Source organism: Atheta coriaria, unplaced genomic scaffold (genome assembly GCF_025399875.1).
Source record: "Atheta coriaria isolate IRGN ID8LTWV9N9 unplaced genomic scaffold, Caltech_Dcor_3.1 hic_scaffold_4_pilon, whole genome shotgun sequence".
Taxonomy (NCBI): domain Eukaryota; kingdom Metazoa; phylum Arthropoda; class Insecta; order Coleoptera; family Staphylinidae; genus Dalotia; species Dalotia coriaria.
The window spans coordinates 9,486,485-9,498,930 of record NW_027045446.1 but is presented as its reverse complement, the minus strand read 5'-3'; the positions used below and the strand labels follow the sequence as shown (position 1 = coordinate 9,498,930).

The 12,446-nt window shown below is 38.1% G+C and overlaps 4 protein-coding genes across 8 annotated transcripts in view; 3 read left to right on the top strand and 1 right to left on the bottom strand.

Annotated features, from left to right (window-relative positions):
- LOC135790975 (tachykinin-like peptides receptor 99D) overlaps positions 1 to 3,282 on the top strand; it is a 56,756-nt gene extending 53,474 nt beyond the window's left edge. For 2 of the 5 annotated variants that reach the window (XM_065301275.1, XM_065301277.1), the window contains exons 9-10: positions 2,337 to 2,488; positions 2,733 to 3,282. In XM_065301275.1, the coding sequence (XP_065157347.1) occupies positions 2,337 to 2,488; positions 2,733 to 2,983 (403 nt within the window). In that variant the 3' untranslated portion in view covers positions 2,984 to 3,282. Of the gene's footprint in view, positions 1 to 2,336; positions 2,489 to 2,613 lie in introns of all 5 variants that reach the window. The other 3 variants (XR_010547882.1, XM_065301279.1, XM_065301278.1) reach the window with 3 other exon arrangements.
- A 1,127-nt stretch (positions 3,283 to 4,409) lies between these two features.
- LOC135790976 (uncharacterized) lies at positions 4,410 to 6,359 on the bottom strand. The gene is made up of 5 exons (XM_065301280.1): positions 5,938 to 6,359; positions 5,633 to 5,846; positions 5,449 to 5,577; positions 4,935 to 5,387; positions 4,410 to 4,869 (listed from the first exon to the last, which is right to left on the bottom strand). Exons 1-5 carry the CDS (start codon positions 6,049 to 6,051, stop codon positions 4,523 to 4,525), a joined length of 1,257 nt encoding a protein of 418 aa, XP_065157352.1. The 5' UTR covers positions 6,052 to 6,359; the 3' UTR covers positions 4,410 to 4,522.
- A 620-nt stretch (positions 6,360 to 6,979) lies between these two features.
- LOC135791294 (eukaryotic translation initiation factor 4B) lies at positions 6,980 to 10,881 on the top strand. Its single transcript, XM_065301665.1, has 8 exons — positions 6,980 to 7,007; positions 7,242 to 7,373; positions 7,889 to 8,079; positions 8,141 to 8,263; positions 8,339 to 9,145; positions 9,218 to 9,353; positions 9,750 to 9,849; positions 9,967 to 10,881. The coding sequence occupies exons 1-8, from the start codon at positions 6,995 to 6,997 to the stop codon at positions 10,082 to 10,084; spliced, it is 1,620 nt and encodes a 539-aa protein (XP_065157737.1). The 5' UTR covers positions 6,980 to 6,994; the 3' UTR covers positions 10,085 to 10,881.
- A 316-nt stretch (positions 10,882 to 11,197) lies between these two features.
- Positions 11,198 to 12,412, top strand: LOC135791296 (transmembrane emp24 domain-containing protein 7-like). Its single transcript, XM_065301667.1, has 3 exons — positions 11,198 to 11,533; positions 11,626 to 11,871; positions 11,979 to 12,412. The coding sequence occupies exons 1-3, from the start codon at positions 11,384 to 11,386 to the stop codon at positions 12,204 to 12,206; spliced, it is 624 nt and encodes a 207-aa protein (XP_065157739.1). The 5' UTR covers positions 11,198 to 11,383; the 3' UTR covers positions 12,207 to 12,412.
- Positions 12,413 to 12,446: the final 34 nt, after the last annotated feature.

Here is a 12,446-nt window from a genome sequence, read left to right as displayed (position 1 = left end):
TCTTAAATTTTAAATTTTATGCTAAGATTTTTAACAAAATTAAACAAAAATAGTCTTATAAGGTAAAAAATAGTCTGAAAACATTTTACATGACTTAATTTGCTTGTCAAGTAGCAGATTTTTCTGAAATTTACATAAAAATCCTAAAATTTCAAATGTATTAATATTTATTTGTGTATTCTGCGTTATTCTGCTCTTAACCGAGATGATTTAATAGAAGTGGCAACTTTAAGATTTGTTTTCGTCATTTTAATTACGCGTCACACAGGATTAAGACATCAAGAGGCCTAAACGCTAATTGCGCCATGTATAATTCCAGAAATTTCACTTTATGACTTTGTAGGTCCGGAAATGAGTGACATCTGAATATTTGCGTCTCGTGTGGTGTGTTGAATCCAATTTGTAGGCTTCATTTACCTATGTCAAAGTGAATACTTAAAGTACTTTCTTGTTAAATGGGTTTTTTTATGCGCAATTTTCGATCAGCTACAAACCATGCAATATTATTACATTATTATGTATGGTTGGTTGCCTATATGATTTTACAAAGGGTAAAGTGCATTTCGAGGTTAAAAGTTAAAACAATGAATTCTCTTCAGTTTAAAAACTTTATTTTGAGTTATTAATTAACAGTATACAGAGTGTTTTGTTATAGGTATAAATTTGTCTTTCCTAAAAATTCTTTCTTTTTTTGTTTGAACAATTAATCTTTAAAATTCTGACTTTTTAAGTTATATCTCCATCTCATCACTTAAACATTTTCCTTCCTGGAGAGTATATGGTTGAATAAAAACGATATCCATCAAAGTGGTATCAAATCGAATTATTTTACGGCCAGGTGAAACGGTCATAAACCGAACGCGACGCATTTCGCCCGCCCCAATATATCGTATTATTCCAACCGCAGCCGGAGCCAATTCCATCGGCGGTCAACCGCAAAGTTGCCCCGGACGGCTTTATTAACGCCCTCGGAGCGCACGCAAGCCCGTCACTATCGAGTCAATTAACTTGCTAATTAGTCTTTATAGCGTCGCGCCTCCAGCGCGGCGGCGCGCTCGCGAACTATCGCGAAAGTTGGCCATCTGTGCAAAACGTCGTAATTGCCACTTAATTCAGCCTTTAAAACTGTAACAATCACGCAACTAGTTTGCGTTTGTTACAAACCAAATTATTTCATATTGAAATCTACGAGCTACGAGAGAATGGATGGAATTTTGCTTTTGCTCGCGGGTATTATTCGAGTGGATATTATATTTTTACGCTGAAAGTTTCAACTAGTTGCGCAATGGATATTTATGAAAATTCCTGCAAGTGACACAAGCGTTATTACATCACATAGTTTTACGCTATTGTAATTTTATTAAAGCAAGTTTCTTGGAAACCCCGCTACGATTTCTTTAGAAATATAAGTCTGATGTTGAAGAAAGTTAACAATACAAATACCTGGTACGTATTTCTTACCATTTTCTGTGCAACGGGTGAAATATGTTACAGTCACGTGACTGAGAGACTAGGTAGCGCACACACGAGTACCGACACACTACCCCCACCACTATTAGCGGGTCGACTGCAGATATAATAGGCCAACGCCATCTGTGAATCGTCTAGAGAAACAGTCGGTTATTTTCCCTTATTTTTTTCTCATTTTTTGCTTTTTAATCTTTTCTAATTGCGTATTACGAATATTTTTCTCCATTTTTACTACTTTTACGTATTCTGTGTGATGGATAATCATTATTTAATTTTTTTTCTTTAATTTTTGATTAGAGTAGTTAATAAACTTGTTAAAGTGTATTAGAAAATAACTCAGTCATAGGTAAAAGCCCTAGAAAATACCGCGCAGCCATAAAAATGCGAAGACGCTCTTGAAATTATTAAATTCCACAAGCTGCGGGTTGGACATGCGACGACCGTCGGTTGATAATTAATCGATTGCTTTTAATTAAGCGGCGCACAGTTGACGCGCTTCCGATGCCTTTATTTATGTTTTCATTTCCGATGTGCCGCATTGACGTGCTTCGGCGCTTCTTCTGTCTTTGATTGAATTAATCGTGTCAAACAATTAAAATATAATAATTAAATTCTATTAATAGAGATATCAAAATACAATAGAACATCACTGAAGTTTGGTTATGTTGTATATGGTGCAATCGAAAGGACATGCATTGGATGCATTTGCTTCAAATCAAACTAGTTCACAATTGCGTTTCATTGTTATTGTCAACGAGAATTGCGCACATGTATTCCAAACACGATATGAATTCAATTATTCGGTTGAATAACTATTACCTAATATGTGTATGATATGTGTTGATGGCGTGTATGTTGGGTTGCAGGTTTCGGCGTGGCTTCAAACAGTTCTTCTCCTGTTTGCCGTTTGTCGACACAAGTCCTGGGGCGTTCACGCGCCGCGAAGTCTTCACTAGCAAACGGAGATCCTTTGTCGGCTCACCCGATCATAACCGATTAATGCGTAACGGCAGAAACGGTAATTATAATTCTAACTAATCATCAACATACTCTACTTGTAAATCATAAATATCAACCGGAAACGGCATGTTAAGTAAATTTATTTATTTTTCAAACATTTATTTGATTCCGTTTTGTTCCAAGGTTACTACTTTCGTTTTCGTTCAAATTTTGACCAATAAACACACGGCTTTTGGCTGGTAAACAAATACCCACCACTAGCGTGCCGCAGATATGATTGATTGTTGATTTTGCTTGATCAGGTACTGTAAGGACGCACGTAAATGTGAACCTTCATCAACATCATCCAAATCAGCACACTGACGAGCACACTCTGTGCACACATATTGCAGATGAGTCGAAAGGACGCGCGATGAAGCGCTGGGGCGCACACCACCACCAGCAACAGCAGCAAGCGTCGCCAGATGGCCGCAATAGTCATCTCGACTGGCAGCAGCATCAGCAGTGGAAGGATACCTCCGACGATCGCCTGCATCAACGCACGTGGATCTAGTGCCACACCTCGCGGACGGTGCAGATCCGCGAGGAGAATAATCAGTACGCTGAAACAAGAATGTGAGTGCAGAGGCATCATCGATTCACATACACACAAGTTAATATGACATTGAAGTAGTTATGTGAATAAGATGTCCGCCGGTAACCTAATTGTGGTAAGTTTTTGGTTTGTTTTCGCATTGGGACCATAAAAATCAAGAAATTTAACAGTTTAACAGGGTAAGGTTTGGTTTCGTAGTTAATTTGATATGGAGTACTAAGATATACCAACGAAAACCACTAACTAAACGTAAATATACCGAATAACATCCTTAAATGTATTGTAAACAAATAAAAATATGAAAATGTAAACATTTTTAGGAGTAAGAAGAGTCCTAGCTTTAAATACACTAGCAAACCCCAAGAAATAGTAGATATTAACACAGGATTTAATTTGTAATGTATTAATATTTGTTGTAGTATTAATTAGTTTTTATAAGGCGAATATTTAACCAAAGTTAACCCAAAAAATTATAAATTTGTTAAGTTGGTAACCGCCATAATGAATTTAGGTGCAAGTAAAGTTGCATAACACAAAAAACAACAAAAAATTATACAAATCATAGTAAATTTTGCTTTTTATACATAAATGAATGCTTTAATTCGATTTAAGAGAAATATAAGAAGTTTTTAGTATAATTTCATTAAGATTTCATAAAGTTTAAGTAATATTACTAATTTTAAGTTGAAAATTCATTGTAAATAAAGAAAAGAGACGTTTTATAACTATTATCATAACAAAAATACCATGTATAGCACTTAAATGTATTGTAAAAGAAATTTGCACATGAATTTTCCATAATGTCAGTAATCCGACAGGAAAATACGGCTTAAATTAACTTATAAACTAAGAAAACGTGGTGTCCGAGCGCAAAATGTCTATAATTTATCCAAAATCACAGATTTCTGAAAATATTCATCTTTATTTTCGAGCTTAACCCATAAATTACCATAAAATGTGCAAATAAACGCATCACAGAAGAATATACGTGTAATATAAACAAGATAAATGGGCAAATGACATATAAATGTGCAACAATGTTATATTTTAATATTTTAACATTATAACACATTTGACAGAGTAGATGAGTAACAAAATTGGCACGATTAAGATTACTACATCTTGGGAAAACATAAACGCTTGCCAGTGTCTCCGAAACCTGCGTACTCTCTCCGCCAACTCAAATACAGTGATATGAATAAATATGATAGAAATGTGACAGATATTGTGTAAGGAGAAAAGAAAGCATTTAGTCTGTAAGCAAATACGTTTAAATGAAATGAAAGATGAGAATATATTTGATGTTTTCACTGTTGATCAGAAGATAACAATAAAATTATGTTCTTAATAAGTTTGCGTGGTTTTACCAAGAGATTATCAACGATTTTGTATTAAAAAATACTTTAATTTTCATAAAATCTTAAATTTTTAAGCAAAACATTGGTTTTCATCGATTTTAACAGTCAAATTGTAAAAAATATAATTTTAGTTTAGTTATTATCTCACAGTCTGTCCGATCACCTTACGAACAAAAGTATTGCTCGCAATATAAAACTCTCTCTTCTCGTAGCTTTCCACCGCATCGATGGAAATAATCGGCGACACATCCGTCATTCCGATGGATTCAGAATAGTTGGCTATGTCAAACAACTTCCAATCGTCTATAACGTAGAAATAAACAACGCCGCTGCTCAATCCAATCACCAGTGTATTCCCATAGAGGTAAACGCAAGTGATGAACGCATTGAACACCTCCCAAGGTACGAACATCTTCTTACTATTCCGCTTTTCCTCATCATTCAGGATAAAAAGTTCGAAAAGTTGCTGCTGCATTATATCCATCGCTACAGAAAAGAAAACAAAACGGTGGTGTATAACTGGTTGCATAAGTTAAATTTTGGATTCTTACATTTTGTGACGGTAATAATAACTTTATCATGAAAGATAAAGACATCTCGACGCATCATGTAGTACACATTCGAAAACTGTAGAGTAGTAAGTTCAACAGCCATGAACTGTGAGCTTTTACTACCTTCTTTGTAATTTATCACTCTCACTTTGTCATTGACAAGAATCAAACACACGTTTTCCCAAAGTGTGCAACTTTTGACAGTGTCGGGTGAATAAATCCGCGCATAAGTTACAACTTGAAACGATTTCTTGCGGTTTGCTTCGTCGTTGCTCACTTTTGCTATGGTAATATGTCCTTCTTGTGATACACTGCACATAAAGTTCTTATAACTGCTGAAAATGTAACAATTGTAGAATGTTCCAGGCGCGTACGAGCCGCGGAAATCGTTGATTATCACTTTATCTTGATAAGCAATCAGTAATTCAGTTGGGGGTTTTGTTTCACCTGAAGCTAGATTAATACTTGATAATAAATAAACTAATTTTGATTGTATTTTGAGGAAAATACTTACTTGGCAGTTCTCTAACAAAATGTATTGATTGAACTTGCACAATTAAATGCCTATAAGTTTCTACAACGGATCCGGATTTATTAAAAACTTTAACTGAACCATTAGTTAGTCCGATAGCGATATAATCACCTGAAACAAAGTTTCTTTTAAATATTTTTGTGTTAAATTTTGTGATTTTGTGTACCAATAACACTAAAACATGATATTTTATTGATTTTCCAAGTTGTGCCCTTGTGAAATTGAATATTCTGCTTGATATCATGCCAGCACATCCAGTTTTCATACAGTTGCTCCCAATTGATGCATTTGTCACTTGCGGCAAGCCATTTGCTCTTATATTGTAGTAGTTCTTGTGTTGGTATGTCCTGATGAACACATTTGTGCCATAAATTATGTTTCTGTAATAATAAATTATAATTTAATAGGAAAACATGGTAAATTAACTTTTTATGATAAAAATATAAAGTTTATGATTTTTTTGACGCATACCTGTACCAAGTAGTCAACGATTTGCTTCCATTCAACACACACTGTCTCGGCAACTTTGAGCGTCTTCCCATCGCAGTGCAGCAGGATCTTCTCAACCACCTCGCGCGAAAACATGTCGTGCACTTTTAACGATGTTTGGTAGTGAATAAGTTTGCCGTTTTTTTCAACAAAGGGCGTATTAATAGATGACTTTTACACAAAGCGGTGCAAAATGTGCAACATTCGGTGCGCCGGCCGAGACATTTCGCAGGATTAAAAATACACGCACTGCGTGCAGCCGATCCGCGGCGAATGAATTATCGTGCGAACGATTTACGCCAACAAAGTCGCATCCGGGCTGTGCACAAACACAAGCCAAAACGTTTTTAAAACTAGGAAAATTAAACAGCGCAAGGAAAACACGTAGGTGCATCAAGGTTATGTTATTTGTTATTGTTTGGAGGTTCAAATATATAAATGAAGTTAATATTTAAATAAACACAGTATTAAAATATATTTTTAAATAGTAATAGTTATATTTCTCAACTTTATTTCTTATATTAGATTTAAGTTTAATTTGTTTTGTAGTTAAAATAAAAAAAACTCGGCATGAAGTTGCCTATAACAAATAACGTTATTTCTTTTAATTTTAAACTGTTTATTGATTATTGCAAATAATGCATTTTGGTTAAAATGAATGAATTGTACAACTTTGTATTATGAATATATACCTGTTGTAAGTTTAAATTAAGACTTAATTCTATAAGCACAGTGGTACCAACCTAATCTGTCAAGAAATTTTTTCGACGCGAAAGTTATGTCAAGTTGTCACAATTCTTTCAACCAAATGTTAACAACAAATATATATTTTAATTGCACATAAATAAATTCTAGTATATTTATAATATTTCTACGTATATCTCAATGTTAAAGGTTTTCCGTGCAAATTTCTCTCCACTTTTGAGAAGTCTCTTGTCGGTTGGCAGCTCTTAACTGTGTCAATGTGGAGGGGGTGAAGGCGCGCGCGCCGTCAAGTTGGTGGGCCTGCATCGTGTCCGGAATGCCGGATCCCCTCAACATGGCTTCTTCAGGTTAGTGCAGTCGATTATTTGTCACGTGTAACTTAAACACAATTCTCGCTCGAAATAAAATCCATCCATGGCTGGTGCATGCCTCCATCCTCATGGCTGCACGAATACCAGCCGTTTATTTGAGCATATGGCGTCACGCAACACGCTTTCGCCGCGGCACCGCGTGGTCGCCATGGCGAAAACCACGTTTCCATTTCTGCTATCACATCTAACGCACAACGAAATTACTTGCAGGCAAGAAAGGCAAAAAGCCGAAGGGCAAGACCATCTCTTTGAACTCGTTTCTGCAGGAGACGCCTGGTAATGTGACCATTCCGATCCGCAAGGCGCCGTCAAACTGGGCTGATGAAGTTGAGGACACTTATGGTATGTTAAACAATCTATATTTAACAAAAATTACATTTTTCGAATGTATAAGTTTGATATTGTTGAGTGAATTGAACAAAATGAGATTAACATGATGATTTAGTGAGTAGTGATAGTTGAGTCAATTGTAATCTTGCATCTGGGGCCCACAAACAGAGTACTTGTTACTCCCTTGGCCACGGGAAGGTCTGAGTAAGCCGATTTACGCTCTAGCCGGGCGCCTGGTTATTGCAGGGCAAGGGAACCAGAAATTGGTGGCTGTTGTTCACAACCGGGGACCTTTTAGCGAGGTGCGTGAACTGCCGGCCATTGGAAACCCTTGCGGCTGGCTGTTTTAGTTCAATCTGCAAGCTGCACGTGGCAAAAGCGTGCAGAACTCGATTCAGACTAATCTACAGTTGACTTGCTTCACTTCTCACACTGATTAATCTCAATGGTTTAAAATTATCATAAAATTAGCGCCAGTAAATTGTGTTTTTCTTAATAAAATCACATTTTTGTTTAAAAATTTTAAGATTCCTACGATGGAGGACGTCGCGAGGCGAAAAACACGAATGTCGTGTTGCCAACAGCACCAAAAGCAGCGCGTGGAATCGACGATCTTAGTCAAAAACTTCCCACGTCGCCACCCTTCAACGTCTACCTCTCAAATTTACCCTACGACGTAGAAGAGGATGAACTTGAGGATTTTTTTGCTGGATTAAAGGTAATATCAAGCTGTTTGTGCTTTAAATTAAACAATATTCATGTGTTTTTCTTAATTATAGATTGTTAGTATGAGAATTCCGCGTGAAGACCGAATGGGCGAGGAACCACGTGTCAAAGGTTTTGGTTACGTCGAATTCGAGGACCAAGAGAGTTTAATTGAAGCACTTGAGAAACCAGATTGTGTAAGTTTTATCATTTAAATTAAATTTAGAGTTTGTGATTTAAATCATGTTTTTTTCTCTGTTGGGTAAATTTAGACATTAAAAGGTCGTAGAATACGCATCGAAGTAGCAACAAATTCTGACAATGATCGGCGTCGTGGCCGTATGGATATGAACCGCCCCGATCGTCCGGAAGCACCCACCGGTGATTGGCGCTCTTTTGGTCGTCAAGAACCTGAAGGTGGCCCTGAACGCCGATACAACCGCGATGGCGGAGGCGGCGGCGGTCGTGATTTCAATCGTGACGAGAACCGTAGCGGTGGCATGTGGCGTGACGGTGGCGAGCGTCCCTCATTCCGTGATCGCGATGGCGATCGAGATCGGCCCTCATTCCGAGACAGGGACGGTGATCGCGACCGTGGTGGTTTCTCACGGGAACCACGTGAAGATAAGCCTATCACTAGGGACGCGCCTCCAATCACAAGAGACGGTCCATCACGGTATGATTCCGGTGAGAGGCGAGGTTTTGGCGCGAGGCGAGATCGTGATGATCGGCCGTTTGAACGCAGCGATAGACGACCAGACGATCGTTACATGGATCGTGGTGAGCGGAATGGTGGTGTGAGGCGGGATGAAGAAGGTGGTGAACCACGAACGCGTCCGAAATTAAATCTTGCGCCTAGGAGTGTTCCGGTTGCCGCTGAACCAGCAGCAGAGAGTGCACCAGTTGCAAAAGAAGGTGAAGAGGAAGGTAAAGAAACTGAGAGGGTTGCAGAGAAAGCCGAGCCTAAAGTGCCGGCTGCGTCGATTTTTGGCAGTGCGAAACCTGTGGATACAACTGCAAGAGAGCGGGAAATCGAGGAGAGGCTCGCAAAGGTCGAAGTTGACTCTGATAGAAGAAGAGTAAGTAATAAAATTTTATAAACACTTAAAAGTTTATTAATAAATTATTACTTTTTGTTTTAATTTAAATAGGATGAAGGTCGTCGTAGGTCACCAGATCGTCGGCGTCGTGGTGGTGATTCTCCTGATCGTGGCGAGTCGCCAAGTCGGCGACGTTCGCCGGAAATTCGCCGTGGTGGTGGTTCTCCAGATCGCCAACGTCAACGAGGTAGGTCCAATCGACTTACCACCTTCTTTCTTCCAAAGAATTCCTTTAATTTTACTTGTAATCTCACACTAAAGAGGCTTACATACAGTGTACTAGTTACATTTTAAACAAAATGGCCGCGGGAAGGTCTGAGAAAGGCTAATTTACACTCTAGCAGGGTGCCTGGTTAATAACCAGGGTGAGGGACCAGAAATTGGTGCACGCTCTCAAGTCGAGGATAGTTTTATCACAAAAACTTAGATGAACAGAATGGTTTCACTTGGAAATACCTCACTGCCGGCCGTTTTAGTTCAATTTGTGAGCTGCGCAAGCGCAGAACTCGATTCAGACTAATCTACTAGTAAGATAATGGCGTGTTTTGGAGCAGAGGGTGAACTTTTTTCTGTTTATTTCAAGGTGATGATAGGAGACCGATTAGACATGATCGTGATGAGAAGCCGCTGGACAGGAGGGATCGAAACAGTAGCCGGGATAATCAAGAAAAACGGCCACCAAGGTAAAATTAATAAATTTTGTGTTGTGATTTGGGTTGCCTATATTTTCAAGTCTAGAAATTTAGTAGAGCTTCCGAGTTAAACCCGAATTTACAAAATTTTGTAATTTATGTTAATAGAGAGTATACCGAACGTGACATGCCGAAAATAAAAACGCCGGAACCACTCAACATTGTCGGCGAGAACAAGTTCGCCTACTTGAACGACGAAGGCGAAGATGACGAAGATGAAGAGTAAGCAGCCGCCGAGCCGAGAAGAAGACCACAGCAGCAGCACTCAAGCCTTACATTCGTTTGTTTTGTATCACCCGCGACGCGCATATTTCTAATTTCTAATAATAATCACTTTATACCGGACGTATCAGTAAGCGAGAACAGTCGGGGTGGTTGTTACGCTGATATCGATCTAATTTTAAGTAATTTGTGTCACATGCAGTGCCAATCCGTGCGGGCAATCTCCGGCATAGGTAAATGATGAATTAATTCATATACAAGACTATTTTTAAACAAAAAATGATGAAAAACCCGATGCGCATGCGACGAAAGGAGTGTAAAAAGTAGTAGTCAACTCTAGTCCAGTATAATTTGCATTCGATTATTTATGTATTTTTTTTACTACTGCAAACGGTTCAGCCAGAAGTGTATTTACTGTAAGATAATATTGGATTTCTTTGTATTAATTATGTCTTTGTTGCACGCGCCACGCTTCCATGGTTGATTCATGATGAAAACTGGTTTCTGTGTACAATTTTTTAATTATATTGGACTAGTGCACATGTTTTTCTTACATTGTTAAGAATGGCGAGGAGTTTTGCATAATTTTATAAGAGAAAAAATAGGATTAGCTAGATCTTATGCGATTTGATAATGAAAGATTAATTGTTTCGTAGGTAGGTTTGTATTTAGTGAGTATTAGTTACAATTCTTAGGTTTTGTTTTTTCTTTTGTAATGTTTGTGCCATTTGTTGGGGTTTTCATATTCGCGTGATTGGCACTTACTGCGAAAGAATGGGAATAAATATAAGTGGTAATCAATTGGATTTTGTTTAAGTAGTTTTCAAACAAGCATCATTTTTTTTAAATGTTACTAATGTCAAAAGTGGCATATGTTTACACTAGGCAACCCAACATACACAAATAATTCATACATCGAAATTTTACGTTTATTATAACATATGGGTAACTTTTATTTGATCAAATCATGAAATACTTACACTTTCTATTATATTCTCATTGTTTTTGTATTCTGCAATGTTTCAAATCTGTTAAAATTTGAAAATATTTGTTAGTAACGCCACGACCAATGAGCGTTGGTAGCGCGCCTGCTGATAAATGATGTGGCCACGTTTGACGTTTCGCCGCGCCGTCGCACGCAAACCGACTGTGTAATATGTGTGTAATGTTTGTTGCGCCAACATAAATAGGTAGTTCTTGGCCGGCGGGTTCTGTTGTTGTGCGAGTTGTAAAAAAAAAGCAAACGTGGCCTGGCCGACAAACGCGTTCGCTCATTAAATGTCAGCGTTATAACAACGACACGATGGCTACGCGCTTGCTGCTACTTCTGGCTGTTCTGCAGGTTGTGCACTTCGGCACCGCCACGGAATTAACCTTCGAGTTACCCGACAGTGCGAAGGAGTGTTTTCACGAGGAAGTGCCGAAAAACACGTCGGTTACACTAGAATTTCAGGTGATACATCCAAACAAATGAATGTTGTTGATTACATTCATTTAGTAAATTAAGATAAAAATGTTATTTTATGGTTATTTGTATACTTGTAGGTTGTTACTGGTGGACAATATGATGTGGATGTAACATTAGAAGATCCAAGGAAAACAATCATCTATCAACAAGTGAAAACTCAGTTTGATTCTTACACTTTTGTGGCAAACATTACAGGAGTGTATGTTGTGTGCTTCAGTAATGAGTTTTCAACATTTTCACACAAACTAGTCTATATGGATCTGCAAGTGGGCGAAGAACAGCCTCTTCCTGGTCTTGGGGAACATGTAACTGCGCTTACACAGGTAAATAATACAACAAGAAACTTATTTTTATTCAAAACCCTATACATGTGTATGTTGGGTTGCCTACATTTAAAAACTAAACAAATTTGTCTTTTTGTTTGAAATAGATGGAAACATCCGCGCAGGATATTCACAAAGCGCTGAACACGATCCTCGACTTCCAGACGCATCACCGACTGCGCGAGGCGCAGGGTCGTAAGCGTGCCGAGGACCTGAACGAAAAAGTGTTTTTCTGGGCTGTTATCGAGACGCTCGCCATCTTGTTCTCCGCGATTGGGCAGGTGTTCATTCTGCGAATGTTCTTCAGCGACAAGAAGTCCGTCTCACCGTATTAACAATAACAACTTACAATCTTAAGCCAATTTTCACCTCAGTAATGACACGGGGGACAAACGCGGAGCAAAGTGGAAACGAAATAAACTTACATTTTGCTATTGTTAGGTAAATTATCTCGTTTTAGTAAATCAAAATTGCGTGCGTGCTAAACTGTACATTTTCCATGGTCGTCGCCCACATGAATAAATGGTCATCGTTTTAAAAATTCGATATTGATAAGGGTCACGTATTTTACATCT